Source organism: Bos mutus, chromosome 15, assembly GCF_027580195.1.
Source record: "Bos mutus isolate GX-2022 chromosome 15, NWIPB_WYAK_1.1, whole genome shotgun sequence".
In the NCBI taxonomy this organism is placed as follows: Eukaryota; Metazoa; Chordata; class Mammalia; order Artiodactyla; family Bovidae; genus Bos; species Bos mutus.
The window spans coordinates 27,670,953-27,698,552 of NC_091631.1; the positions used below are offsets into that span (position 1 = coordinate 27,670,953).

Here is a 27,600-nt window from a genome sequence, read left to right on the forward strand (position 1 = left end):
CACCCTCCCAGAGTTGGGCAACACAAGGCCCCGCTGCCTTTCCCACCAAAGGGAAACTTCATACAGGCGGGGGCCGTTGTGTGGATCTGCCCTAGTCACTGTGGCCAGTAGCATCTGACACACAACAGGCATCTGATGAATATTTGTGGATTACGATTATTAATAATGAGAGCTGACATGTATTAGGGCTTCCCTGGTGGCTCAGTGGTAAAGAATTCACCTGTAGTGTAGGAGATGTGGGTTGGTTCAATCCCTGGGTGGGGAAGATCCCCTGGAGAAGGAAATGGCAACCCATTCCAGTATTCTTGTCTGGGAAATCCCAGGGACAGAGGAGCCTGGTGGGCTACAGTCCATGGGATTGCAAAAGAGTCAGACACGAATGAGCAACTTAACAACAACAACAAAATATATATTACTGGGCAGCAGGCACTAAGCACACTTATTCCTCAGAACAATCCTATGGGATAAGCCCTATTGTTGTTCCCTCTTCTTAGAAGAGGAAATAGGCTGAGGGAGGGGGGAGTTGTTTGACTGATGTCCTCTAGTGAGTGAAGGTTTCAACTGAGGCGGATTAGTTCACTGTGGTAAAAAAGTGAATGAGGGACTGCCCTGGTGGCCCAGTGGTTAAGACCCCTTCTTCCAATGCAGGGGGCTCTGGTTTAATCACTCGTTAGGAACCGGAGACTCCACGTGCTGTTCAGTGTGGCAAAAAAAAAAAACAAAAAAAACACAAAAATTAAAAAAACAGGAATGAAAGAAAACCCCTGCATTCCAGCAGCTTAGAGTCAGTCAGATGAGGGGAAACCCAGACGAAGGTCATCTCAATGCTGGTGAGGATGTGTGGGGAGGTGGGGCTTTCCTCCAGCAGAGAGAGAGGAAGGAGAGGAGGGCCCCCAGACAGAAGGTGGATCTGCTCTGGGGCCACTCTCCCCCTTGGGCGCCAGGGCGCCTCCTCTTCTGTCTGCAGCCTCTGTCTCCCAGGCTCTGTACCACGGGTGGAGGCCCGAGGAAGGAGGGTGCCAGCAGGGGTGGGGTGGGCGTGAGGTTCTCTCCCAAGTGCTGAAGCCATACCAGAGGCCTCAGTTCTCACCTACTTGGAGGTCTGTCCTTCACAGGGAGGAAGGGGTGGGGGACAGGAGCCCCCATGGTACAGGTGAGGGAGTGGAGAGACCTGGAAACATCAGGGGATTGATTTGTCCAAGGCCCAGAGCCCGGGTCCCTGGAAACCCCTCAGCTCTTGGCACTGAGCGTGTGTGTGTGTGTGTGTGTGTGTGTGTGTGTACGCGCGCGTCGTGGGGCTGTGTGTTAGAGATGATGCCTCCCTCTTCCTCCGTCCTGACTCCCATCCCAGCCGTGTGTCCTATTAGAGGAAAAGACCTCCCTTAGGTTCTGTGGACTGGCCTCAGGTGCTTGCCAGGTCCTGGTTGTCTGGGAGTCCAGAGCCGCCCCGCGGCCTGGGACTTTTCCCTCCTTTGAATTAATTCCCTGGGTTTCCCACCAGGCTGTGGGCTTTCTAAGGACTGGGCCTGGACTCCCCCATCAGATCAGTTTCGCAGCACAGTACTTTCTGAGTTTGTGTTCTGTCTGCGGTTAGAGCCCAGCCCAGCCCAGGGGTGGGGCCCAGGGGCTTTGGGAAAAGTTGGTACCTGAGTGGGCCTTGAAGGAGCAATAGGAGTGACCAGGTCGAGTCCCCATCCCCTTCCTCCCTGAGCCTCGGCTCCTGTGGCACAGAGCTGGGTGGGCTCTGGTGATGGAGGGGGCTTCCCCTGCCCCTACCCCATGCCTGGCAGGGCTACTGAACTTCCAGAGGCTCCAGCCCCTGGGCGCCTTCCCAGCCACCCGCCCCTCTGAGGCCACAGCTTCGTTTCTTGTCTCCTTCCCCACAGGTCTCAGTCTGCTGGGGATTCTGTTTTGGTTGGAAAGAGGAGGCGGAGGTGTTTGCATGTCTGGCTCTTTCCTCCTTTCTCATTCCTCCTCCCTTCCTCCCTCCTGCCTCTCAAGATGTTTCCTCTGCCAGCCTGGCTCCACTCCAGCCTCTCCCCTCCCTGGGCAGGCCGCAGCCATCCCTCTCCTGCCTGGGGCTTCTGTGGGCTGTGGCTTTCCAGAGTGTGCCCTTAATACCTTCCGCCCCCAGAGGAGGGGTCCACAGGGCAAGGACATCAGAGGGAGGGCACCCTTGCCTCCTCCTCCATCCACTGTTGAAAGCCCACACCTCCTGGTGGAGGCGGCAGAGGGGCCCACTCAGGGCTGCCTCCTGTTTGGGGTTCATCCCTTCCCCCTCTGGGCCTTGATTTCCTGGGGAACCCACAGCCAGCACAGACCCTTGGCACAGAGGTACATGGCATGTCTTATGTTCATTTGGTAGTAGTTTTGTGGGCTTTGCCAAGGGCATTGGGGAGCTGCTCCCCACAACTTGGCAGGGGCCTGGAGTGTAGAGTTTGTACTACTTCTCATATCCTCACCTTTTCAAATCTCTGGCTAAGCTAACGTCACTCCCTGGAGAACCCTCTCTGCTCACCCACCCCCTGCCCTGTCTGCCCTCCTTGCAGAGGCTCATGGGGTAAAGCAGACCTGTACCCTGACCTGATGGAGCTTGGTCTGGCCTTTGCCTCGCCAGCACGTTGCACTGTGCCTGCAGCAGGGCAGATGCTCAGTAAATATTTATAGAATGAATGGTTGGAGAGCAGCTAGGGAAGCAGAAGGTGGCATAATGGTGCTTAGGGAGGACTTCTCAGAGGAGGCAGAGCTGACCTGGGGTTTTGAAGGATGGATAGGAGTTGGACACACAGGCAGGGCATTCCAGGAAGAAGGAACACAGCCTGTGCAAATCCTAGGACAGGTGGTGTGTGATCTAGGGCTTAGAGTGTGAGTAAGTGACCAGAGAGGAGGCTGCGGATAAGGGCCTGGATATGGGAGGAACCTCCAGTCTGGGAGTGGGCACCCTGACCTGCTGAAATGCTATCAGAAGTTGGCCCCTTCAGCTGGGTCCCAGGTCTGTGCTTTAGGCCTGGCCTTGAAGGGCACCATGTGTAGAGGGCCCTGGGGGGTTGTCAGGGCTTGTCAGAGTTATTCACGGATTGGGACTGTATGAATCTAACCCAAGGCTACTGGCTCTGCTCCCCTGGGCCGAGTTGGTCATGAAATTAGAACCCATCAGGGCCAGCTGATTGAAGCAGGCTTTGTGACAACATGTAAGCTAGAACTAAGTTTAGTCATGGTGTCCGTAACTTCCTGGCTATGACCCTGGGCAAATTGTTGATTTCTTTATGCTGCGGTTTCCTCTACAATAAAGATAATAGATGCTACCTCTCAAGATTGTTACAACAATTAACAAAGTAACCTGTGGAAAGCTTTCCTTTTTTCCTCCTTGCTTCTCCCTGTCCTCCCCATCCTTCTCTCCTTCTTAGCAGAGCCGGGCTTTTAGACTGAGGCCTGAGAATGATTTGAAGGATACTGGACACCCTCAGCCCTGATAACTCACCTGAAACCTCTCCTTCCTGGAGGCCCTGGATTCAAAACGCCCCAGTTACGTATGCATTCCTTAGGGTAGTGGTTTTGCGCTCAGGCCACAGCACCAGCTTTGGCAACATCACCTCTAGAAAGGCAGTGGTTAGAAATGCAGATTCCCAGGCCCACCTCTCACCTACTGAATGGGAATGCTGGTGGGGGAGCTCAGCAAGCTGGTTTTCAACAAGCTTCCCAGGTGATTCTGATGTATGTTCGAGTGGGAGAACCACTGTCTGATGCCCAAGGGCCTTTCAGTGGGAGGAGCCTGGCTTTGGGCCTGGAGTCAGAGCACATGGGTGCCCGAGGGGCCAGCTTCAGGGGCGTGTAACCTGTGCCTTCACTCAGGGGCCTGAACTCAGGAGGACCTCTGATTGGTTTAATGCTCTTCTGTCTCTGTCTTGAAATCTGAACAAGGGGCCCTGCGTTTTCATTTTGCACTTGGACCACAGATTATTAAACTGGTCCCAGCATGTTCCAGTTTAGCTGGGTGTCCTCGGGGAAGTCACTTCCTCCTTGAGCCTCACTGTCCTCGTCTGTACAGGGGAGTGATAATCTCCATTGCCTAGAGTGATGGTGAGGATTAAATGTGACGCGTGGGTTCAGCTGTTGGCATGAGGCCTGGCCCAGGCCAGTATGGGGTAGCTTCCAGAGGCCACGTGGCCCGCACCTCTGGAGATGCCATACACTGTCTTTGGCTTAATGGGGCTTCCGGTCTGGAGCAGGGACACAGACAGCAAGAGATGAACACTGTGAGAGTGCTCTGGGGGTGCTAAGTGGGGGGATCTGCCCTAGTTGGGGGTCCCTGAAGGCTTTCCGTGCGCATGTGTGCTAAGTCGCTTCAGCTGTGTCTGACTCTTTGGACCCCATGCACTGTGGCCCACCAGGGTCCTGCGTCCGTGGGATTCTCTAATCAAGAATGCTGGAGTGGGTTGCCATGCCCTCCTCCAGGGGATCTTCCTGATCCAGGGATCAAACCCATGTCTCTTATGTCTCCTGCATTGGCAGGCAGGTTCTTTACCACTAACAGCACCTGGGAAGCTGAGGAAGTGTTAGATGAGCAAAAATCTGAGCTGGATTGGATGTGAACTTGGTGTGGGGCTGGACAGTGTTGTGGTATTTTCACAGTTTTTAACCACAGGTCTCTGGGGAAGCTGAGGTGAGATGAGAGGGCTGGAGGGAGGGCATGGGCCACAGAGGCCGCAGGTGGAGCAGGAGGCTGCTGTGGGGCCGCATCTCCCAGTCTGGGTCCCTTCCCTTCACAAAGGCCCTAGAACAGCAATAATTTGCAGTAGAAACGGACCCTTGCCCAGAGGCCTCCTGGAGCAGAGTAGGAACGTGGCTCTGCCGGCTGGTGCCACAGGCCAAGTTCTTCTCCCTTTGGAAACCTCTGCTTCCTCTTCAGTAGATGGGCCTCCTAATCCCCTCTGGGTGGGCTGTGGTGATGGTCTAGTGAGATGAGCACACACAAGCCTCACCACAGCACCACTGGCAGGAAGTGCTCGGTACAGAGTTGATTCCTGTTTCCCTCTGCTGGTGTGCAAGTGGGATCCCTGGTTTTGGTGTTTGTTTTGCTTTTTAATCTTTCGACGCAGCTGCATGGCATGTAGGATGCTAGTTCCTTGACCAGGAATTGAATGCATGCCCCCTGCATTGGCAATGTGGAGTCCCAACTACTGGACCACAGGGGAGCCCAGGTTTTTAATTAGGAGCCCCTGTAGCCTAAGCTAGCTCACTTGGGCGAGTCCTTTCTTAAACTGTAAGACAGATGAGGCTGACAAGCCCTCTTCTGGAGATGATCAAGGACTGACCACCACTGGGGGCCCAGAAGCAGTGGCTTTGGAGACAGCTGAGTGCCCACCTCTCCAGTGCTCTCCCAGGTTAAATTAAACCCCCCAGCTGTGTCACAGAGAGGGAGTGAGCTCCCCTATGGGCACCCTGAATTCAGGTCCCGCTCTCTCAGTAGTGAACACAACTTTCATTTATCGCCGTCTTCACGGCACCAGGCGCGTCCCATGCATTCAGGGAGAAAGGCACTGCCATTCCCGTTTCAGAAGGGAGGACCAGAACGACTCCCTCCTTGGCCAGGGTCACCCAGCTAGTGAGTGGCAGACCCCAAAGCTTTGCCTCCTACTCCCGTAGTGACACACTGTGAAACTGGGGTCAAGTCCAGACTTTTCTGTGCCCTGAAGGACAGGACCCGCCATTCTTAGAGGCCCCTTCAGCTGCAGTGGCCTATGGTCTGTGTCTCTGGGAGGGCCTGTCCCCAGGGGGGACATCTGCCACACACTTCAGGCTACTGTTTTTTTACTGTGTAGAATAATACCGACTTACCCATGCCCTCTAAGCTCCAGCCTCCCAGGCCTGTCATCCTGACCCCTGGCCCTGCTCTCTCTCTCTTACCCACATGGAGGAGCAGGAATGGCCAGGACCCGTGGTTTCTCCACCACAAGGGGCCTGGAGCAGAGGGGGCAGGGGTGCCGAGCCCTGTGGGAAGGGGAAAAGGTCTGATGGCTCCGGAGAACTGACCGACAGTGTGACTGCAAAATATGGGGTGCGAGGGAGTGTGGTGGAGTAAGGGTTGGAGGGCTGAGCAGGGGCCAGATTGTGAGGGGCTTGTGGAGAGCAGTTAAGGGGTTTGAGGCGGAGAAAGGACTTGATCAAGTCTGTGTCTGGCATGACTGAGAAAAATGCCAATGATAGTTAACACAATGTCAGGCACGCAGCATTCAAAGCCACTCATCACGGTTTGATGCTTTTTGTTATATGGGACGTTATGAATACCCAGATTCTACTCTTAGCCGCTGTGAGAACTTGGGCCAGTCACGAAACCCTAGGACCTCCTTTTTCACACCAGTAATGTAGGAAGAAGGATATGGAACCTTCTCCCAAGGATTTTATCAAGATCAAAGAGAGATAATAGGGGGATTTCATCTCATCTCTGTTAATGCTGAAGACACTCAGCTCCCCAAGCCCAGCTTTATAGCCAGGGCCCTTCCTCTGTGTCACATGCCTGCCTGCTTCCCAGTTTGGGGCAGGGTAGGACTCAGCCACTGGCCCCAGAAGCCCCCAGTCACAATGCAGCCCCTTTCAGGCAGGGCTTTACCTTCCCCAGATCCCTACTCTGTCCTTGGTCTTCACCGTACAAGCGACAGACCTCCGCCTCCTCCTCAGACTCTCCCCTAGCTTTGGTGCCCTGGCCAGGGGGCTCCCAGCCTTAAGAGCTCATGGAGATGCCCAGTAAGCCAGTGTGGTATGGAGGGGAGCATGCAGAACCTGAGAACATTATGTGCCTTCTCTGAGCCTCAGTTTCCTCATCTGCAAAATGGGAATGAGGTTACCTATTTTGTTAGTCTTCTTTTGCTCCTGTAACAAATTACCATAAATTTAGTGGCCTAATACAACATACATTTATCCTCTTATAGTTCTGGATGTCAGAGTCCTATCACAGATTGGCAGGGCTGCATTCTTTCTGGAGGTTCCAGGGGAGCATCCATTCTTTTGCCTTTTCTAGCTTCTGGAAGCTGCCTGCATTTCTTGGCTTCTGGCCCCATCCTCCATCTTAAAGCCATTAGCACAGCATCTTCCAGTTTCTCTCATTGCTTCGATCATCCTCACCTTGCCTTTTCTCCCTCTGACCCTCCTGCCTCCTGCTTACAAGGACCTTTGTGATTACACTGGGTCCACCCAGATAAAGCAGGGTTATCTCCCCATCTCCAGATCCTTAACTAACATCATGTCTGCAGAGTTTCTTTTACCATGTAAGGTAACAGCTTCGCAGCGCCAGGGATTGAGATGTGAGCATCTCAGGGGGCCGTGATTCAGCCTGTCACACATTCCTTGCAGGGTAGCTATGAGGATTAAATGAGACGAGAACTGTGAAAGGATCAAACGGTACCGGGGACATGGCAGTCAGTCCCTAGACACATTTTCTTCAGTCCTCTCTCTGGGCCTCTGAGTCCCCAGCTGAAAAAAGAGGCCAATTGTAACAGTTGGATCCCGCCTTCTCTCGAGCATGTTTTATGGTCAGGCAGACTGCACCCTTAGCCCAGGATGCATAGGAAGCAGCAGAATTGAGGATGCCCCCCGGACAGCTCTCGGAAAAGCCTCCCTTCTCCCCTCCCTCTCGGAGGCAGGCCTCCTTTCAGTTCCTGGCCCGCTGAGCATTTCCCATCATTCCCAGGGATGGCTGATGGGAAAGGCTGAGCTCACTGCTCCCTGGGGAGGGCGATGGGTGGAGGGAGGGGAGGGAGAGGCTGGCGGCAGCTGCTTGGAGAGAAGGGCAGAGGAGATCTACAGAGGGAGAGGTGAGGTTGTCAGCGCTCAGGGGGAGTGGGAGAGGGTGAGGCCGGGCCTCCTGGCTGAGCCTCGGAGAACTGTCAGCCTTTCCTCAGCCTCCTCGGTGCTGCTCCGTGTGTGTGTGCCAGCTGCCCCTTCTGAGAGGCCCTGGGATCCGGGGGAGTGTGTATGTATGCTGGCGATGGGAGGGGGGTGTCACAGGCCAGCGGGAACTACAAGTGAGAGAGGAATACCGTCCCCTTCCTGAGAAGAGGGCCATTTCAGCCAGCATACATCCCCGCCCCTTCCCTCTGCCCAGAAATTGGTCACCTTCATCTGCCTTCACTGCACTTCTCTTTTCTTATTTGCATGTGTGGGTGTGTGTGTGTGTCGGGGGGTAATAACACCATTCGGGGATTTGAGAGACTCAAGTGAGATAGTGATTTTGAAATGTACACTCTGCTATATAAGGACGTGTGATTCCGTGCATACGCACATCACTGACGTTCTCTCTTCTGCACCTTGACAACCTGGCAAATTCTTAATCATCCTTCAAGTCCTGGCTCAGGTGTCACCTGCTCTTTGTAACTCTCTCAGCAGCCCCCTGTCCACCTGGGAAGAACAAAGCTGCTCTCTCCCCCGAGTTACCCTCTCTTTAACCCTCTGTGGGTGCCTTATGCAAGGATGGTTGTTCACAGTGGGCCTCCCCCACTGTTTGCGGGCAGTGCGTTCACCCCCGGCCCCTCCAGTTCTCAAGGCCACAGTGGCTGTGGTAGAGCAGAGGCAGGATGGTGAAGGCGCTGGGGAGCTGATCTCCTGGAGTCTGGCCTTGGCAAAGTCCCCATGTGGCAGTCCAGTCCTTAGAATCGAGCAGATTCCCATGAGGGCCTCAGTCAGATTCAGGGACTCTGCTCAAAGCAGGTGGCCATTCATCTATGTATAAGAGCCCTTCACTTTCTGTGATGTACATACTCATGCCTGCTGCCCAGGACCTCCTATACGTAACCGGATACCAAAGGGCCATGTTGGCCATGACATTTCTGGAAGAGAGTGAAATCTGAGCCAAGGGAGGGGGAGAGGCTATTTAGGCCCTAGGGAGTATATTCCATAAGCTCACCTACCACACTCTGGGCTTCCCTCATAGGTCAGTTGGTAAAGAGTCCACCTGCAATGCAGGAGACCCCAGTTCGATTCCTGGGTGGGGAAGATCTGCTGGAGAAGGAGTAGGCTACCCACTCCAGCATTCTTGGGCTTCCCTTGTGGCCCAGCTGGTAAAGAATCTGCTTGCAATGTGGGAGACCTGGGTTTGATCCCTGAGTTGGGAAGATCCCATGGAGAAGGGGAAGACTACCCATTCCAGTATTCTGGCCTGGAGAATTCCATGGACTGTATAGTCCATGGGCTCACAAAGAGTTGGACACTACTGAGCAACTTTCACTCACCACTCCAGGATCCCCAGCAGGCTCATATCCCAGTGCCTCAGGCCCACCAGATACATAGAGAGGGCTGGATAAATGTTGGGAGATGCGGCATGGTGGTTAAAGGTGCCTCCACCTCCTCTCTGTCTTCCCCCATCTCTCCAGAGCCCTGGGCAGTCTTGTTCATCCTGGAACTTCTGGTGCCTCTCAGTGCCCTAGTCCTACCATGTAGTGAACTTGGATTATGTTCCAGGCATAGGCAGACATCAGCTCATTCATTCCCCTCCACACCCTGGGGGTGGTCTTACCTAGGTGAGGATAGGTGAGGTGAGGAGCCGTGAAGTGCCAGGGTAGAGATCTGGACCCTGTTCCCAATTACTCTCTTCCATTTTCTTCAGTATTTGTGTGGTCTTCCTGGGGTTTGAGGAAAGATGACTAGAGTCTCCAGGTTGGGGAAGGTGGAGCTGGTACTGAGTTGTCGCTCCAGACAGGTTGGTGGCTAAGGCCTAGCACTGATCTTCCCAGCAGGTTTCTTGCACCCCACCCTTACCCCCAAAGACATGTGAGGAGCAGGTGGAAGGGGGCTTACCAAGGGGAGAGGCTCAGAGGTGCCCCAGAATGCCCCTCCCTGCTCGCTGTCTCACCGAGGGCAGCTGCTCTTGGCTGGCCTCACTGTGCTCACCTCGTCTGCAAGCCTGTGTGTTCTTGGAAGTCATGGAAATGCATTTCTTAAAAATGCTCAGCAATACCAGGCTTTGGTCTCTGCCCAGCACTCTGGCCTCCCAGAAACTCTTCATACCCATCACCTCCTCTCTGCTGCCCGGACCCATACGAGGTAACGTGACCCTCACTGAGAGCCAGTGATCCAGCTGAACCCTGTCCATCAGGGACCCGTCCAGGGCCTCCCAGCGAGTCTGTTTCTTGTGGGGGATAGTGATGATGGTAAGTATCATCACCACTGACAGAGCTCTAACTGTGTGCCAGGGCCTCGCTGAACACTCTAGATGGCTGAAGCACAGGTTGATGAGGCAGCAGGCCTGCCTCACCCCAGCCCACAGCTCCTTTATGTTACCCCTTGTTTGTGCACAGTCCCTGCCCTAGAGCAGCTCCCATCCTGGGCGGCAAACTCCCACTGGATCACACCCACACAGGAGGTGTATGAGCTAGTGCCCTCAGCCTGGAGGCTTGGTAAAGCCCCCCTAGAAGGAATAATGCTTTTTCCCTACTTGAGTTGTCCTCAAGATTAAACAGGAGGAATAGATCAAATACTTAGCATATGACAAATAAATACATGATAAATCTTAAAATATTGATATTGTGGTTTTGGGGGTTTGTTTTCTCAAGTTTAATAAAACTACTCAGTTAAAAGTTTCAAAAGAAGGTTAACTTCTTCATGATTTTGAGTTGACAGGTGCACATTTTACATCTGTAATACAGCTATTTCAGAGAACCTCTTACATAGGAACTATACCTCAGGATGACCAATAATGAAAGTATTTGGTTTGGAGCACAATTAGGATAAATTGTACCTTTCAACAGTATCTAATTCTTTTAAAACCCAGAAGTGTTGTTACTATATTTTTACTTCCTCATATATCAAGTAGATGGCTTGAACTGCTTATATTTCTTATTTCTGCTCTGTGACTTTGAGAAAGTAATTTAATTTCTCTGTGTTTCATCATATATAAAGTGGGGAATGAGAGTATCTACCTTACAGGGTGCTTGTGAGGATTAAATGAGTTAAATATAGTATTTAGAATAGTACCTGACCAGGTGGGTCAGTGGTAAAAAAAAGCTGCCTGTAATGCAGGAGACATGGGTTTGATCCCTGGTTGGGGAAGACCCCCTGGGGAGGGAAATGGCAATCCACTCCAGTATTGCCTGGGAAATCATGGGATTGCAGAAGTTACTTAGTTGCTAAGTTGGCCACGACTTAGCAACTAAATAACAATAACAATAGGTTATATTGAAAATAATTATTACTATTTCTTTATAAGAAAATATACCCAGATACAGTTACTGAATCCAGTCAGGTTGCTTTTCAGCCAATACCCTTCAGCTAACATTCACTAAGTACTGGCTGGTCCTGGGCTTGTCTGGGTCTTGATCTTGGGGCTCAGCTGCTCCTGGCTCTGCCCAGGGACTTGGGCTGCCTGCTCGGTTTCCGCCTCTTGCTCCTAGTCCCCAGGGCTCCGGGTGAGGCTGAGCTCATAAAAAGTGTCGGCAAAGCACTTTGTGGATCAATGCTAACTAATAGCAGCTCCCTGGAGCTGGCACGTGTAGGGAAGATGATCACAGAGGCAGCTTGCGCTAGGCTCAGGGGCGGCCCCTGGGGAAGGGCAGTGATATCCTCAAGGCGGGGCCCGGCCCTGCCATCTCTCCTCCCTGTCGCCTCCTGCCACTTAGCCAGCAGTGGGTGCCGACAGAGTTTGGAGATGGATGGGGAGTGTTAGTGGCCACATAGGGAAAAGATTTGCCCGTTTTGTGGCAGAGTCAGGAGCATAGATCCATCCAGCCCACACATCTGGTCACTTCCACCTGGATCTGGGGGCACGGCCTGTCTTGGGCAAGCTCTTGTCAAGGCTCTCCCAGTCGGCTCCATCACCATCTCTCAAGAAGTCAACATTCCTGACTGAAACAGACAGATGTTGGTCTTTGCCCAGACACACGGCTGTCTTAAGGATGGCAGAACGGTTTCCTTTCAGTCATGGGCAGGAATGGGAAGTTGGCATGGGGTCTTGTGCAAGAGAAGATGTGGGCGAGACTTCCCCCAGTTCTGCCCTAGGGGGACATCCTCCTCTGTGTCTCAGACTGAAGTGAAGTCTGTTTTGGAAACTGCTGAGGAGGCAGCAGACAGGGCGTTCTCTGCCCTCTGGGGTTCATAGTCAGATGGAGGAGGCATGGTCTTATTCAGGAGAGGCACCAGTCTGATGGAGGGCAGGGGGGTGGTGAGCGGGGAGGTGAATGTGGCTTCTGTTTCCTGGGTCTTCTTATCTTACAGAAGGGACATAGCCCTCTTGCCTTCTGGCAGCCCCTTGTCTGAGGGTGGAAGCATTAACTTCTTCTGCAGGGGCCTCCTATCTGATGGAGGAGTCGTGGCCACTTTCTTTCCCTGGGGAATTCTTATCTGATAGAGGAGATTCGACCTCTGTCCTCAGGAAGGCCTCTTGTCTCTCTGATGGGAGAGGCTCATCTTGTTCTCTCACTCAAGAAGCCCCATTTGACAGCTTCTGCCTTTGCTCCCTGTCTTCCTGGCCTGATTCATGGGGAGCCCTGGTCTACAGGCAATAGCCACAGAGAGAGCTGGGCAGAATACTGGGCTAGGCTGCCGTGGGGCAGGGAAGAAGGGGGTGCTTTAGAGGGGCTCCCCTAGCAAGTAAAGGTGACACGGAAGAGGCTTCCCATGTGGCAGTCTGATGGAAGGAGGTGGCTGGCTGTGAAGAGTAGTCACTGGGGGTAAAAGGGGGAGCCTCCTCCAGGCTGGAAAGCAAAACTCAAGGGTCACTCGGGAGCCCCTGTCTGCCTGCAGGCTAAACTGCTGTGGTGGGAAGGGCCTGGGAGACCCTCACCTTCTGCCTGTCTGTGGGCAGGCCGAGTGCTCTGAGCCCAGAGACATCCGCCCTCCAAGACCCGAGAAGCCCAGAGAAGAGGAAACAGGACGCGTATCAGGAACGCCTTTTCCTTTTCTTTGTAACTAACCCACTCACTCGGGGCTTGGGAGAGCCAATCCTGGATCCTGCCGGGCCTGCTCCGGCCTGCTGCTCCCGCCTGCAGCCCCCCGCGCTGGGTCTTCCACGGCCTCCCTCCTCCCCACACGGCCCCCCACCTGCCTCGGCTTCTGCTCCTGGGCTGGTCCCTTAATTCCACCGAGACTCAGGGCTCTCATCTGTAAAATGGGGTAAGACTTCCTATCTGCCTCATGAGGAAGTTTGTTTTGTCCTCTCTTTATAGGATTTACATAGTGCATTCCTTTATCTCTGGGATTCACCTTGAGCACTTCCTGTGTGCTGACCTCTGGGGTGGGCGGAGACAGTGTAGGTGAGGAACAGGTGTGGGCAGACAGGAAGTCTGTTTGGGACTTGTGTGAGGAGTCTGGGGACATCGGAGTACACATGTCCCAAGGCTAGTGGCTTTGGGGTCAGAGAAGTTCTGGCTGGAGACGGAGGTTTGGCTTACCAGCATCCGGTGGCAGCTAAAGTGGCTGGGTGGGTAGAGTCACCAAGGGAACTGCTTGTCATGGGTCCTGGGAGGGGGCGGAGGTCAGGCCCTGGAGGCTACAGCAGAGAGCTGGGCACAGGGCAGGGATGGGCCATCACTCAGCCAGGGCTCCAGTGGCCAAGAGAAACGGGCCTGGGATGGGGTCACTGCGTGGTGTTCATGGCAGGTGTCAAGACCTTTGCTTTGGCAGGCTGGGTGTGGGGGTCTGTGGGAAAGACGGGCCTTCGGATGAGGAGGCAGTAATTACTGCAGAGGTGCTAGACATCAAAGAAGGTGGTCAGTCAGATTGGCATCCTCTTTTCTTTTTGGCCTCACGGTGAGGTATGCGGGATCTTTGTTTCCTGACCAGGGATCGAACCCATGCCCTCTACAGTGGAAGTGTGGAGTCTTTACCGCTGGATTGCCATGAAAGTTCCAGCTTGGCCTTCTCTCATTCTCATGATTCAGTTACTCCTCTGCTGGCTAGAGGGCTGCCATGGGAGCACTTGTGTATTTGTGTGGTGTGTATGTGGTTTATGTTGCGAGAGTTGTAGATGATGTGTATGTGGGGCGGGTGATGCTGGTGTGCATGTGGAGTGTGCTTAGTATTGGTGTGTGTGGTGTATATAAGTGTGTGGGATATGTATGTGGTATGAGGTGTGAAGCATACATGGGGTGTGGTGCAGGTGTGCATGGCGTGTGTACATAACGTGGTGTGTTTTACATAGGTGTGTTGTCTGTAGATGTGTGTGGGGTATGTGTGTCTTTGGGTGTGTGGTGGGTATAGTGTGCATGGTGTGTGTTTGTGTGTGTGTGAGGTGTGTAGAGTTTGTCCATATGGCCACATTCAGATCCTTGTTCCGCAGTGCATATGGGAGGCTGGTGCTGAGTCATCTGCTTGGGCTGAAAGCTCAGAAGCATCCACCAGACTTGTGGATTTCCCTTCTCTACTCAGGTCGCCCCCAGCGGTGCACTGGTAACAACTGGCCGTCCAGAAAAAGGGGGTGAGGTGGGGATATAGCGTTTGCCAGTTCCTATGTTTGTCAATTCTCCCACCAAGGACATCACCCTACTAATGTGATGTCATTGAACATGGAGTTGGGAAGAGATGCACAGTGGGACTCCATCTTTATAGTAAAATTCAGTAAAATAATAGTAAGTGATAAGTTTTGAGTATGTCTTCCCTTTGATTTTTAAATATTTTTCATATTTATTTGTTATTTATGACTGCACTGGGTCTTTGTTGCTGGGCAAGTGCTTTCTCTAGTTACGGCGAGCAGGGGCTCCTCTTTGTTGTGGTGGCTTCTCTCGTTGCCAAGTACAGGCTCTAGGCTCCTGGGCTTCGGTAGTTGCAGCTCCTGGGCCCTAGAGCACAGGCTCAGAAGCTGTGGCACCTGGGCTTAGTTGCCCCGTGGCATGTGGGATCTTCCCAGACCAGGGATGGAACCCGTGTCCCCTGCATTGGCAGGCGGATTCTTAACCGCTGGACCACCAGGGAAGCCTCCCCCTCTGTTTTTAATATAGTTTATTTAATTGTCATCTTGGTTCAGGCTGTCTCACCATCAGCACAGTTAACATTTGGCCTTGAGGTTCTTTGTTGGGGGCAGGGAGGGGGCTGGGCTTCATTGCACGCACAGCATCCCTAACCTCCACCCGCTAGACACCAGTAGCAGCCCTCCCCCAAGTCGTGACCATCCAGATGTCTCCAGACACAGCCAGATGTCCCCTGGGGGGAGCAAATTTAACCCAGTGGACAGTTATATAAACCCCAGTAGACAGCCATTGGCAATGTTTAACAACTAGATCACAGAATTCCTACAAGTGTGACAGTTGGCTCTGAATGAGCCTGTACCAGCCAGTTTCAGCACATCATGACCACTGTGTCTGGCTAAATAGAAGGCCTAGGTTTTTCTCTCCACAGTTCTTTCTCTGGAAAGAGCCGCTACCCTAAGCTGTAGCTGCCAGTCTGGACAGAGGGCTCTCTGACTGCGGAGGGCTCTCAGCTCCTGACTGGTACCCAGAGTGGTTGATGAAGCGTTGGAGACCTACCACTGTGCTGAACTGTTCTGATGTTCTATGAAATGTGAGAATGGTGAGGAAAGTAATACTTCTGAATTAATATTTAGTTTTAATATAATATGCTCTTCCCCAAAAGTTTATATGTTCAAATTGGAAAAACAAACAAACAAACAACTCTGTCCCCCCAAAAGCATCAAGCAAATAAAATTTTAGATAAAGTCTTCTCACAGGGAAAATCATGGCTGCTGCATGTCTGGGGCCGCCCTGCATGTAAGGTGCTCCTGTTAAGGTTGCACACACCCATGTCTCATTCTGGTGGCCGGGCTGTCCACCTCTAATTTGCCTCTTGGCTCAGGTACTGCTTTTACCCATCTTCAAGCTCAGCGGTCGGCTTTTGTTTATTTGTTTATTCATTCATTCAAAATATTTACTCAGCACCAATTATATACCAAGGAAGATGATGGAGAAAGGGGTTCCTGCTCTCCAGAGTTTGTCAGTATTTCAGCTCCATGCCGTCCACTGGGGAGCGGAGATGTGCAGGCTCGTGTGGGTGCTGAGGGGACACAGACAGAGTGGAGGAGGGGAAGAGAGACGTGTGTGTGTGTGTGTGTGTGTGTGTGTGTGTGTGTGTGTATAGGACGGTGGTTGTGTGCCTGGAGCCGAGCTGGGCACACCATACACTGAATCATCCCACTTGCCTGCTGTGCTTCTAACAGAGGGTTTTGTTTCTTGGTGGAGGATCTCTCTGTCTCTCCCCCTGCTCCAGAGTGTAGGTGCTCTGGAGACAGGACACAGGGGCCCGTATCTCCTGGAGGTAAGAACAGTGTCAGGCTCAGAGATTGGAGAAACAAAAGGAATCAAAAAGCAAGGAGGGGAGTAGCCAAGATGGGTGGCAAGAGGGAAGGAGGAAGGGGTCAGGGCAAGGCCACTTTAAGCTGAAGCAGTCAGGGAAGGCTTCTTGGATGAGGTGGTATTTGGGAGGAAGGATGGGAGGGACTGCAGTGGGGGAACCGGTGGAAAGGCTGTTGCAGAGAGAGGGAATAGCAGGGTGTGTCCCTGGAGATTTCCGGAACGTGAGGGTCTAAACTAGAAAAAGAATATCATAAACTGCTGTTTTCTATCCAAGACAGGGAGGGAGACAGCCAACTGAAAAATCTTCTCTCTCTCCAATGGAGGTAACATAACCATCCTGTCCCACCTAAGGGACATCTGGGCAAGAACTCTCCACTGGGCTCTGGAGGGAAGGCAGAGTGATAATAACAATAGTCATCACCGTACCAATGACGTCCTTCCCTTTATCATTCCCTACTAGGTCCCAAGGCTTTGTATACGCCTTCACCTGTGGGGTAGACATCAACCCCATTTTCCAGACAACTGAAAGCATGCTTCAGAGAGGAAGCGAAAGTCAAGGTCGCGCAGGACCCAGGCGGGGTCTGCTTGCTTCAGCGTCCGCACTGTTTCCTCTGCCAGCACCCTTCCCTTCCTGCCTCTCGACCCCCGAGAAGGCTGGACAGCATTCAAGTGTGGTCTGTGGGCTCTCTGGGGTTCAGCTGTTGGCCTGCTTGGTGAAATTTTTATTAGCCTTTGATTTTCGGACCTCTGGTTTTATGGGTTACTAGAAAATGGGCCAGGCTTCTTTAAGAAACTCCCCCCCTACCTCCGTGGCCACCTGGTGGCTTTTCTCCTCCCTCCCTCTGCAGCTCCTGAAAGTATTCACAAATACGGATCATGGCTAGAGGAGTGGACACATGAATGTGGGCAGGAGGCTGGAGCAATAGCTATGTGCCTCGGAGCCTGTGAGTAGTCTGAAGTCCTGGAGCTCGACTTGGCCAGACCCCCATCCACTGCCCCTCACCCCTCGGGCCTGTACCCAGAGAAGCAGCAGCCTGGGGCTCTCCTCCTGGTCTGCGACTCTGGGCACACCAGTCTCTCTGGGCCTTAGTTTCCTGGCCCAGGGGCAAGATTCTTCTCTCTCTTGGGCTTCAGTGTCTCCATCTGGGAAATAAAGCGGGCTGCACGCTCCCCAAATCTGTGAAACGGGTGACCTTTCCTATCTTCCTGCCTCCTGCCCCTCTCCTGGGCTGTCCTGAGAAGCAGGTGCGCTAATGGTGGGTAAACAGGAAGGCAGTGTTCCGACACAGGGAGGGCTGTTCAGTCCTGGAAGAGCAGAGCAGCCTGTACACAAATAACCCCACTACCAGGGAGAGTGTGATAAGGGCCCTAGAAACCTCTTTGCTGCCACAGCCACCTGCTCCTCACACCTCCTTGCTCCCTGATGGCTGTTCTCACACCCAGGAAAGTGGGTCAGAATGTAGGGCAGGTGTACCTGAGGGCGAACGCCCCCTTGCAGGTCCCCACCCTGCCCAGCTGACCATGACTGCCATCAGGGGCAGGGATGGGGAAAGGGGTGGGGTTATGGCATCTCTGCATCCAAGAGACAGCCCCAGCCATTCTCTTCCCCACTAAGTGTCTATGGCTCTTATTGGTTTCTGGATATGGTCTGAGTTCCTTAGTCTGGCATTTGAGACCCTGCACACCTTGCCCAGAGCCTGGGGATAGGAGATGCTCTGTGACTAGCAGGGTGGTGAGTGGACCCTTCTCAGGCCTGTACTCCTCCCTGGTACTCTTCCTAGGCACTAGGGACATACTTCAGATTGCCCACTATCTCCCAAACACTGAGTGGATTCAGTTGCCCTCCCCAGGCCTCCACGAGCAGTGCCGTCACCTCTTCCATACCTGTGTGTGTTCTTGAAGATCCCCCTCATTGATATACTGCCTTCCTTGAAGCCTTTCCTGGTCCCCCAGACAGAACCACACAATCCCATCTATAGCGTAGTATTGTGAGTGGTGAAAAGTGTCATCTCTGGAGTGAGACTGCCTGGGTTTCAGTATCTAGCTGTGCCCCTTACTAGCTCTGTGACCTTGGGTAAATGACTTAGACTCTCTGTGTCTCAATTTCCTCATCTGAGAAATTGGAACTATAATCATACCTTCTTAAATGTTGTCGGAAAAACAAGTGAGTTCATGTTTAAGACACACTTAGAGCAGTGACTGGCACCTGGTTTCTCTCCTGGAAGAGATTTCTGTTGTTGATGGAGATTAATACCTGAAGTTTTCCCCACATTCACTGTATTCGTAGCATGAATTTTTGGATGCTCACAAAGGCTTGAATTGTTGCCAGTGCTCTCTCAATTCACTGGCAGTGAATCCGCATTCGTGGATAATCTCCTTCGGATGAGTTTTCTGATGTTGTGTAAGACATGTTTGGCTAAGTGATTTCCCATAGGTGGCCCATTCATAGGGTTTCTCTCCCGTATGAGTTTTCTGGTACTGGCTTTGAGACTTGAAGTTATTTAGGGTTTCTGCATCTCAGGTTTCTCCTTTGAAAAATGGGAATGTTAAGATGGAATAATATCTTAATATGCTGAAGTTCTTAGCAAAGCACCTGGCTTACAGTGAAAGCTTAATGCATGGTGGCCGTTGTGGTTGATGGGTTTGTCTCACTTGGCTGTACCACAGTTTTTTGTCAGCAGTGACCATGAATTATTCATCTTAGTGCCTGCAGAGCCTGGCAGTGGTAGGAGTGTGTGAATGTTTACTGGATCCGTGAATGATAAGTGGAAGAGTCATTGGTCAGAGCTGAGCAGAGGCCCCCTTGGACGTATCAGTCATCTTCATGGCTCACCCTGATGCTGGCTGAGACCCTGCCCTTATGAAGTATTTTCTAAACCCAGTGCCTATTGATCCTGACAGCCAAAGAGAAGCATCGATAGGAGAAATCTATGGAGTCCTCTCACCCAGGGCAAAGGATCCTTACCACCACCTTTTGAAACTTCATTCATCCTCATTCTTGACTAATTCTCTCTTAGGGCATTCATTCAAGAACATTCCACCTGTATTTATTTACTGAGCACCTCCTTGGCCCAGGCATCATGCTGTGTCCCCAGGGATCCAGTGTCATAAATAAGGCCTCCACTCTCGTATAAGTTTTGTAAGGGAAGCGCAGGGCGAGTAAACAGATTTTACAGTGTGTAAATGCTGTGATGGGGACGCACCGGGTGTGGGAGTCAGGGTACATCTAATCCTGACTTAGGGGAAGTCAGAGAAGGAGAACACTGAGGAGAAGGCATGGTGCACAGTTGTAACAGCCGACACAGCGGGTCTGGGGAAGGGTCCGAGGAATCACAGAGACATGGACTCGGGATTGTAAAGTTGCAATATCAGAGATTCTAACATCCATTCAGAATGGATGGATGGATAGGATCCGTATTTTCTCTACTTCACTTACAATATTTTTTCATTAAGACATGAGACGTATCTTGTTAGGGAAGCCTTGTATCTTTATGAAGTAATTGGTGCTCATTGTACAACATGGAAAAATAAGGGATATAAAGGAGTGAGTGGGTGGACAGATGGAGTATTCTTTAACCCCTGTTAACATTTGGGCACATTTCCTTTCCTTATATTCATTTATTGAGTTTGTTTTTAAAACTGAGATATAGCTTACATACCATAGTATTTGCAGTTGTAGGGGTTTTTAGTATTTTCACAAGGTTGTATAACCATCACCACTAATTCCAGAGTTTTCAGCACCCCAAAAAGAAACTCCTACTCATTGGCAATCACTTCCCATCCCACCTCCCACCAGCCTCTGGCAACCACCAAACTGCTTTCTGTCTCTGTGTAGTTGCCCATTCTGGACATTTCAAATAAATGGGATCAGATAATGTATGGCTTTTTGTGTCTGGCTTCTTTCACTTAAAATATAATGTTGATCCTTTCAAGGTTCATCCATGTTGTAGCATGAATCAGTGCTTCATCCCTTTTTATGGTTGAATAATATTCCATTGAATATATATGCCACAGATAAAAAACATATTCATCAGTTGGTGGCATATGATGGTTATGCATAATGCCACTATGAACATTTTTGTGTGTGTGGACATCATTTTCAGTTCTCTTGGGTCTCTACCTAGGGATGGAATTGCTGGGTCATAGGTTAGCTCAGTGTTGTTGAGAGGAACTGCCAGACTGTTTGCCACAGTGACTGCACCACCAGCAATGTGTGAGGGCTCCTGTTTCTCCACATCCTTGATAACACAGGTTTATTGTCCTTTTTTTTTTTATTATAGGTCTCCTACTGGGTGTGAAATATCTCACTGTGGCTTTTTTGTTTGTTTGGCCACGCTTCATAGCTTGTGGGATCTGAGTTCCCTGACCAGGGATCGAACTGGGGTCCTTGACAGTGGAAACACAGAATCCTAACCACTGGACCACCTGGGAATCCCCTTGTTGTGGCTTCAATTTGCATTTCCCCAGTGACTAATCATCTTTTTATGTGCTTACTGGCCACTTGTATACCTTCTTTGAAGAAATGATGATTCAAATTCATTGCTTGATTTTGATCAAGTTATTTGCCTGTTTGTTGTTGAATCATAATAGGATCTTTATATATCCTAGATACTAGACTCTTACTAGATACCTGATTGGAAAATATTTGCTCCATTCTGTGGATTGTTTTTTTACTTTCTTGACAGTGAGCTTTGAAACTCCAAAATTTTTAATTTTGATAAAGTTCAATTTATCTACTTTTTTTAGTTGCCTGTGCTTTTGATGTCATGTCTAGGAAACCATTGCCTTATCCAAGGTCATGTAGATTTATACATATGTTTTCTTCTAAGAGTTTTATAGTTTTTCCCTTTTCTCTCTTTCTTTCTTTTGCTGGGCCTTGCATCATGTGAGATCTTAGTTCCCCAAGCAGGGACGGAACTGGTGTGAGGTTGAGGGGTTTATTTTTTTGCATATGGATATCCAGTTGTCCAAGAATCATTTATTGAAAAGACTATTTTATCTCCTTGTCTTCTCTTTGTTCCCTTGTTAAAAATCAATTGGCTGTAAATATATGGGCTTAATTCTGGACTCTCAATTTTGTTCCATTGATTTCTATGTCTGTCTTTATGCCAAGATCACACAGTCTTGGTTACTGTATCTTTGTAGTAAATTTTGAATTTGGAAGTCTGAGTCTTCCAACTTTGTTTTTTTTTTTCCAAGATTGTCTTGGGACTTCCCTGGCGGTTCAGTAGTTAGGATTCTGCTCTTCCACTGCAGGGGACACGGGTTGGATCCTTGGTCAGGGAACTAAGATCCACAATACCTCAAGGTATCGCCAAAACAAAACAGACGAAAGAAGAGGGCAAAGTGAGACAGAGACACTCAAGCAAATAATTACAATAAGAATTATATTTAAAAAAAGATTTGTCTTCACTATTATATTTCCATATACATTTTAGGATCAGCCTGTCAATTAATGCAAAAAAATCCAGCTGGAATTTTTATAGGTGTTGCATTGAATTCATAGATAAGTTTGAGGAGTGTTGCCATCTTAACAACCTCCAGTCTTCTTTCTTTTGGGTATTTATTGAGTATAAATTTGAGCTCATGCCAAACATACTGTTTTGATTCCTGATTTCTGCTTACTATTCTATCATAAGCATTTCCCTGTGTTACGAAAGATGCAAGCATAATTTAAGTGCTATGCAATATTCCATTGTTTGGCTGTACTGTACAAAATGACAAACTCTTGAATGTTGGGTAATCTATCCAGGAAGGTGCTTTGTTCTGGGTCCCTTATGATGCAGGCTTCTCCCTACAGGCACAAATGAATATTTGGGAGGGCTGGTAGCTCACAGAAAAGCAGCAGAATCAGAAAATAGCATCTAACAGGCTGCACAGACACTGATAGAGCATGTTTGTTTTAGGCATGCTCTCTGCAACAGTGGGTTTTAAACATTAAAAAATTTTCACCACGATATTCATTTTACATTGTAACTCAGTTCACCTGAAATAGAAATTTTACTAAATGATACTTAAATTTTTAAAAAATTAGTCAGGAGAAGCTGGTCTGCTGTAGTTACAAATAACCCCCAAATCTTAGTGGCTCAAGAGGTTTCTCTCATGCTACCTGTCTGTCATTTAGCAGGAGAGCCCTGGAATTTAGTCTCTGAAGGCTTCCCATCCAGATCATTGCTGGTTTCAATGACAGAGGAAAGAGGACATGATAGGCAGAAGAACCGCCCCCCCACCCCCCACCGGCCCCCACCAACAATGTTTACACCATAATCCTTGGAAACTTTGAATATGTCATATTATGTGGCAAAAGGGGAATTACAGGTGCAGATGGAACTGATTTTCCTAAAATCAGTGGATCTTAAAGTAGAGAGCTGCATGTATTCATGCAGTGGGTCTCTAAATGTGGAAGAGGGAGGCAGAAGAGGAGGTCAGAGTGATACAATGTGATAAGAACCTAACCTGGTGTTGCTGGCTTTGAAGATGGAGGTAGAGGCCTTGAGACATGGAATGTGGGTGGAAAGGGCAAGAAAACACATTTATTCCTAGAGCTTCTGGAAAGGAACGCAGCCCTGCCAACACCTTGATTTTAACCTGTGCGTGCATGCTCAGTTGCTCAGTCATGGAGGAATACTGGAGGGGGTTTCCATTTCCTCCTCCAGGGGGTCTTCCCCACCCAGGAATCAAATCACCATCTCCTGCATTTCCTGCATTGGCAGGCAGATTTTTTTTTTTTTAACCCCTGAGCTACCTGGGAAGCCCCATGATTTTAACCTAGTGAACTTCTGAACTTAAAACTGTAAGATACTAAGTTTATGCTGTTGTAAGCCACTAAGTTTGTGATCATTTATTGTAGCTTCCATAGAAAATGAATATAAACAGTGTGGGGTCATCATGCACCAGCCCTTAAATACTTCTGCCTGGAAGTGACATATGGCATTTCTGTTCCTATTTCGTTGGCCAGAGCAAGCTGTATGGGCATATCTAACTTCACAAGACTGGAGAAATTTGGTCCACACATATGCCCAGCCTTAGAGGGGATAGAATATTGGTAAATACAATAATATCTACTACTTGCCATCTGCCATTCAACAACAACAACAGCAAAAGTGCTAGTGGCAATTCTATAAGTTGATTTCATTGTCAACTAATGGATTGTGACCCCTGGTTTGAAACACATTGCTCTGACCATGCCTGATGAGCCACATGACACACCCTTTACCTAGCTGATTGGCCCAGGCATGGGACACGTGACCAAAACTGACCAATCAAATCCCTCTCCTGGGAATTTGGAATTGGGCCATTCAGCCAGTTAACAGTGGGAAGCAGAGCAGAGGCAAAGTAGAAACAGGGTCAGAGTGAGAGCCACATGGAAGCCAAAATAATGGAGGGGCAGAAAAGCCCTGAATAAGCAGAGAGAGTTGGTCCACAGAGACAATGGAGCAGCCGCAAGGAGAGCAGCGCAGGCAGGAGAACATGCGTCTCCAGGGGGAAAGGTGGAGAGAGAGAGCCGCCGCCTGAGAGGTTGATGGCTTCCCTGTTCCTGGCTCCAGCCCCCGTGCGTCCTGCCTGCATATCCTTCCCGTGAGATTTTTGCTTACTTCTTTACTGTCTCCTTTTCTTGAGCTCTGCTTGGTGGGTTTCTATTCCTTGTCTCCAGGAGTCTTACTCAGCTAGAACGCCGCTGGCATTTCTTGTATGAGACCCAGCTTTGGCTCCGAGGATCAGGCTTGCGGAGCACAGATGGGACTTGGGGATGAACCAAACCCAGGCATCCCACAGTCTGCAAGTTTGCCTTTGACTTGAGTCTTGCATGTTTGTGTTTGCTCTTCAAAGTGGACAGACAGAAGCCATCTGTGAGGTGCTGCACAGGTGGGGGTCCTGGTGAACTGGAAGCACCCCTACACAGGCCTTTTTTTCTGACAGTGTTGGGGGTCAGGAAGCCAGTGGAGTTGTTTCAGGGACGGTTTGGCTGTGGGACAGAGTGGAAAGGACACAGGCTTTGGAGACAAGCAGCCATCATTCACCTCTTTGAGCCTCGGTTTTTTCATCTCTGAAATGGGATTGTGGAAGGATCCACAGCAGTGTTCTGGGGAAAATACTCAGAGACATGACCATGACAAGGGTGTACCAGCCTAGAGGGCACGGGCAGCTGCTGCTTTTGTTGTCTGAGGAAACCATCAGCATCCAGCTCCCAGAGGATGTGGCCTGGGACTGAGTTAGCAGTAGGACGTCCCCCAGTGCTGGGCGGGCCGGGCTTCCTGCCCCAGGTCACCTTCACTCTCCTCCTCACCCCTTACTCACTCTTTCATTACTTCCCCCTCCTCCTGTCAATTCCCTTCTTTTCTGTTATTCTTGATGCTGATAAAAACATCTGCTTTAGGAAAGCAGCAGGGTTGAACATAAAATTACCTATCTCCTTGTATACTGTCAGAAGGCAGACAGGCAGAACTGGGTCTGAATCCTGACTTATTAGCCCTTGCTTGCTGTGTGCTTCTGGGAGAATTCCTACATCTCTCTGAACCTTAAGTTTATTATCCATAAAATAAGAATTGTAATGCTCATTTCACAGTGCTGTAATGAGAAGTATTAATTGGGCGCTCAACTAATACTAGTTCCTTCTTCTTTTAAATGTTAATTCTTACTTTCTTCTTACCCGCCTTCCTTCCCTCTTTCCCTGTCACTCCTCCTAGCTGCCCCCTGCCCCCCAGTCTCTTGTGACCAGGGTGCCCCTAGTCCCTCTCAGGACTCACTGGGATGGCTTCTCCTGACTCAGTTCTTTGTGGCCTCAGGCGTTTGTGGCCTCTCCTTTCCCTCTGACCCAGGGCTCCCAAGGGATGGACTGAGGCTTCTAGAAGCAGCGGGGATTCGGTGGCATGTCACTTCCCTGGTCTCCTCTGCAGGTCCAGCCTTAATTTGGGAGCTGTTGGTTCAAATTATGTCATCTGTATTTTTTTTTCTCACTTTAGTAATTATTATGCCTCAGCTGACTGTGGCATCTTCACACTCCAAACAATGATAAATATTTATGAGGAGGAGAAAACCCAGAACTCCTAGGGGAGGTGGGGGAGGGATATGCTAGGCTTCTATTTGCAAGCCAAGCTAAGGCCCATCAGTGGTCCCTTGGGCCCCGGAAGTAAGGGGTGGGAGTGATGGGGGCGGTGGGGGCGTGCTATGGAGGCAGCACAGAGCCACAACCTCACTCTCCTTCTGGGAGGACTTGCTGTCGCTGTTGCACTGTGGGCCTCACCCCGCCTTGGCCTGGAGGCCTGCTAGACCTCCTGCCCCTCTTAGTGGCTGCTCTGTCGCTCTGTGTCTGCTCTGTCTCTCTGTGACTATCTCTCCCTCTCTTGTTGGTTTGTTTTATGATCTCTCATTCCGTCTTTTACTGTCACACCTCCAGGGCCAGCATCCCTTTCCTCTCCCTCCTTCCCTCCCTGCCCTCCTCTAATACCCTCTGTCTCTGGGTCTCTGTCTCTACCTTTATTGTCTCCCTGCTCAACATTCCTCAGAGCCGTTCTGGGGCTGGATGATGGGGGACAGGTGAAGGACCCCCAGGCCAGGCTCAGGGAGAGACCAGGAGGAGCTGCAGGGGACCACCTCTGCCTGACTCTGAGTCCTGTGCTCTGCTGTGCCATCCCAGGCACACCCGCTCCCTTCCTGGCCTCATGCTTCAGTTGATTCCTTCCCTAATTCATTCATTCATATTCTCAACTAATATTTACTGGCTGCTGGCTTCCTGCCATTCATGAACACAGGTGTATCGAATACCTACCAGGTGTGCCATTCTAGGGGCTTGGGACGCAACAGAGGACAAGAGACAAAGATCCCTGCCCTCGTGGAGCTAATAGACAGGGGTATATGTAACCTCAGAGTCAGCTGAGCAGTGGGTTAGGGAGCGCTGAGTGCTGGGGAGAAGGGCAAGTACAGTGAGAGCACTGGGACTGCTGGACAGGCGCAGGGTGAAGCTTCATCACATAAGGTGCAGGGCTGGGCCAGCGGGTGCAGGCGGATCTATGGGGGGAAAGCGTCCCAGGGAAAAGGGACTGACTGCTGAGGCAAGGAGTGCCTTGGTGTTGGAGGAAAGGCAAGCAGGCTTGTGGCTGGAGGGGACTGGAGGGGAGTGGGAGAGATGGTGCTGAGAGGTAAAGGAGGCGGGCAGACACGCAAGGCTGTGCCTCTACGTGAGCTGGGGTGGTCTGACCTGCCTTGGAAGACTCCTTCCACCTGCTGGGTGAGGAATAGACCAGGGGGGCTGTCGAGGGCGCCCAGGGGAGCTATGAAGACAAGCACTGTGTCTCAGAGTGGTGGAGATGGGGAAACCCGATGGTGCTGGGCACTGTTCCGGCTCTCAGTGCTTGTATGGAGCCTGCAAGTCACTCCAGGCCCCGTGTTCTGGTCCTGCCGAGAAATGCCCTGCAGGCACCTTCCCCCAGGGCGAAATATGCTAACCTGACCTTCCCACTCTTTCTCTCCCCAGGGTGTTCAAGAAGGCGAGCCCCAATGGAAAGGTGAGTCTGTGGCAGCCCCACCCCCGCTCCTCTCTGTCCCCAAACTCTCCTCCTCTCTTGGGCATCTTTACTGCCGTGAAAGACTGGCACATCCTGTCTGAGGGGGAGACACAGCCCTGTCCTCCCTCGACTACAGTGACAGGGAGCCTCTCAGCAAACTGTCTCAGGGGGGCAGTATAACTCCCCTGGACTTCAGGGCACTCCTGCCCTGGTATGGGGAGACACAGCCTATCCCAGAGAGGCTGCCTTGCCTTGTGAGTGCAATAATTAGAGCCAGTGCCAAGGGCCTCAGGGGAGCCAAGTCCTCTGGCGTGAGCGGCCCCTGGAGCCTATACTGAGTCCTGTTATCTGGGGCAGCTCCCACCTCACTCTCTTTCTTAACACAGCTCCAGGCCAGATCCTACTTTCCTCGCAGGTCAGCAAATGGGTATGGCTGACATCATTCCATGTCAGGTCTAGGCTGAGCCTGTGGGGGCTGGAGTAGGGTGTACTGAGATAAAAATAAGGCACAGCTAGTGCCCCTCACAGCCAGATGGGGAAGGCAGACATAGAAAAACTGATCAATATAAAGTGCAAGTGTGTTATAGAGGAGTGCATGGGGGCTGCAGATGCAGCCTGGGTGGTCAGGGATGGTTTCCCTGAGGAGAGATGCACTCCCGGGCAAGGTAGGGAGGAAAAGAGCATTCGAGGCATGAACATAAATCACAGGGCATCTGGGTGCCAAGCGGGGAGCAGAGGGAGCAGGAGCTGAGGTGGGGGTGTGGCAGAGCTGGGTCCTGGAGTCTTGGAGTTGGGCTTAGAAGCTTGGACTCCTGGCCTGGGCTAGC

General features: G+C 51.0%; 1 protein-coding gene across 6 annotated transcripts in view; it reads left to right on the forward strand.

Moving 5' to 3' along the window:
• ARRB1 (arrestin beta 1) overlaps positions 1-27,600 on the forward strand; it is a 78,525-nt gene that overhangs the window by 24,246 nt on the left and 26,679 nt on the right. For 2 of the 6 annotated variants that reach the window (XM_070383694.1, XM_070383695.1), the window contains exon 2: positions 26,743-26,773. In XM_070383694.1, the coding sequence (XP_070239795.1) occupies positions 26,743-26,773 (31 nt within the window). Of the gene's footprint in view, positions 1-7,719; positions 7,812-12,971; positions 13,099-17,153; positions 17,213-23,775; positions 23,847-26,742; positions 26,774-27,600 lie in introns of those variants that run through there. The other 4 variants (XM_070383696.1, XM_070383699.1, XM_070383698.1 and 1 more) reach the window with 4 other exon arrangements.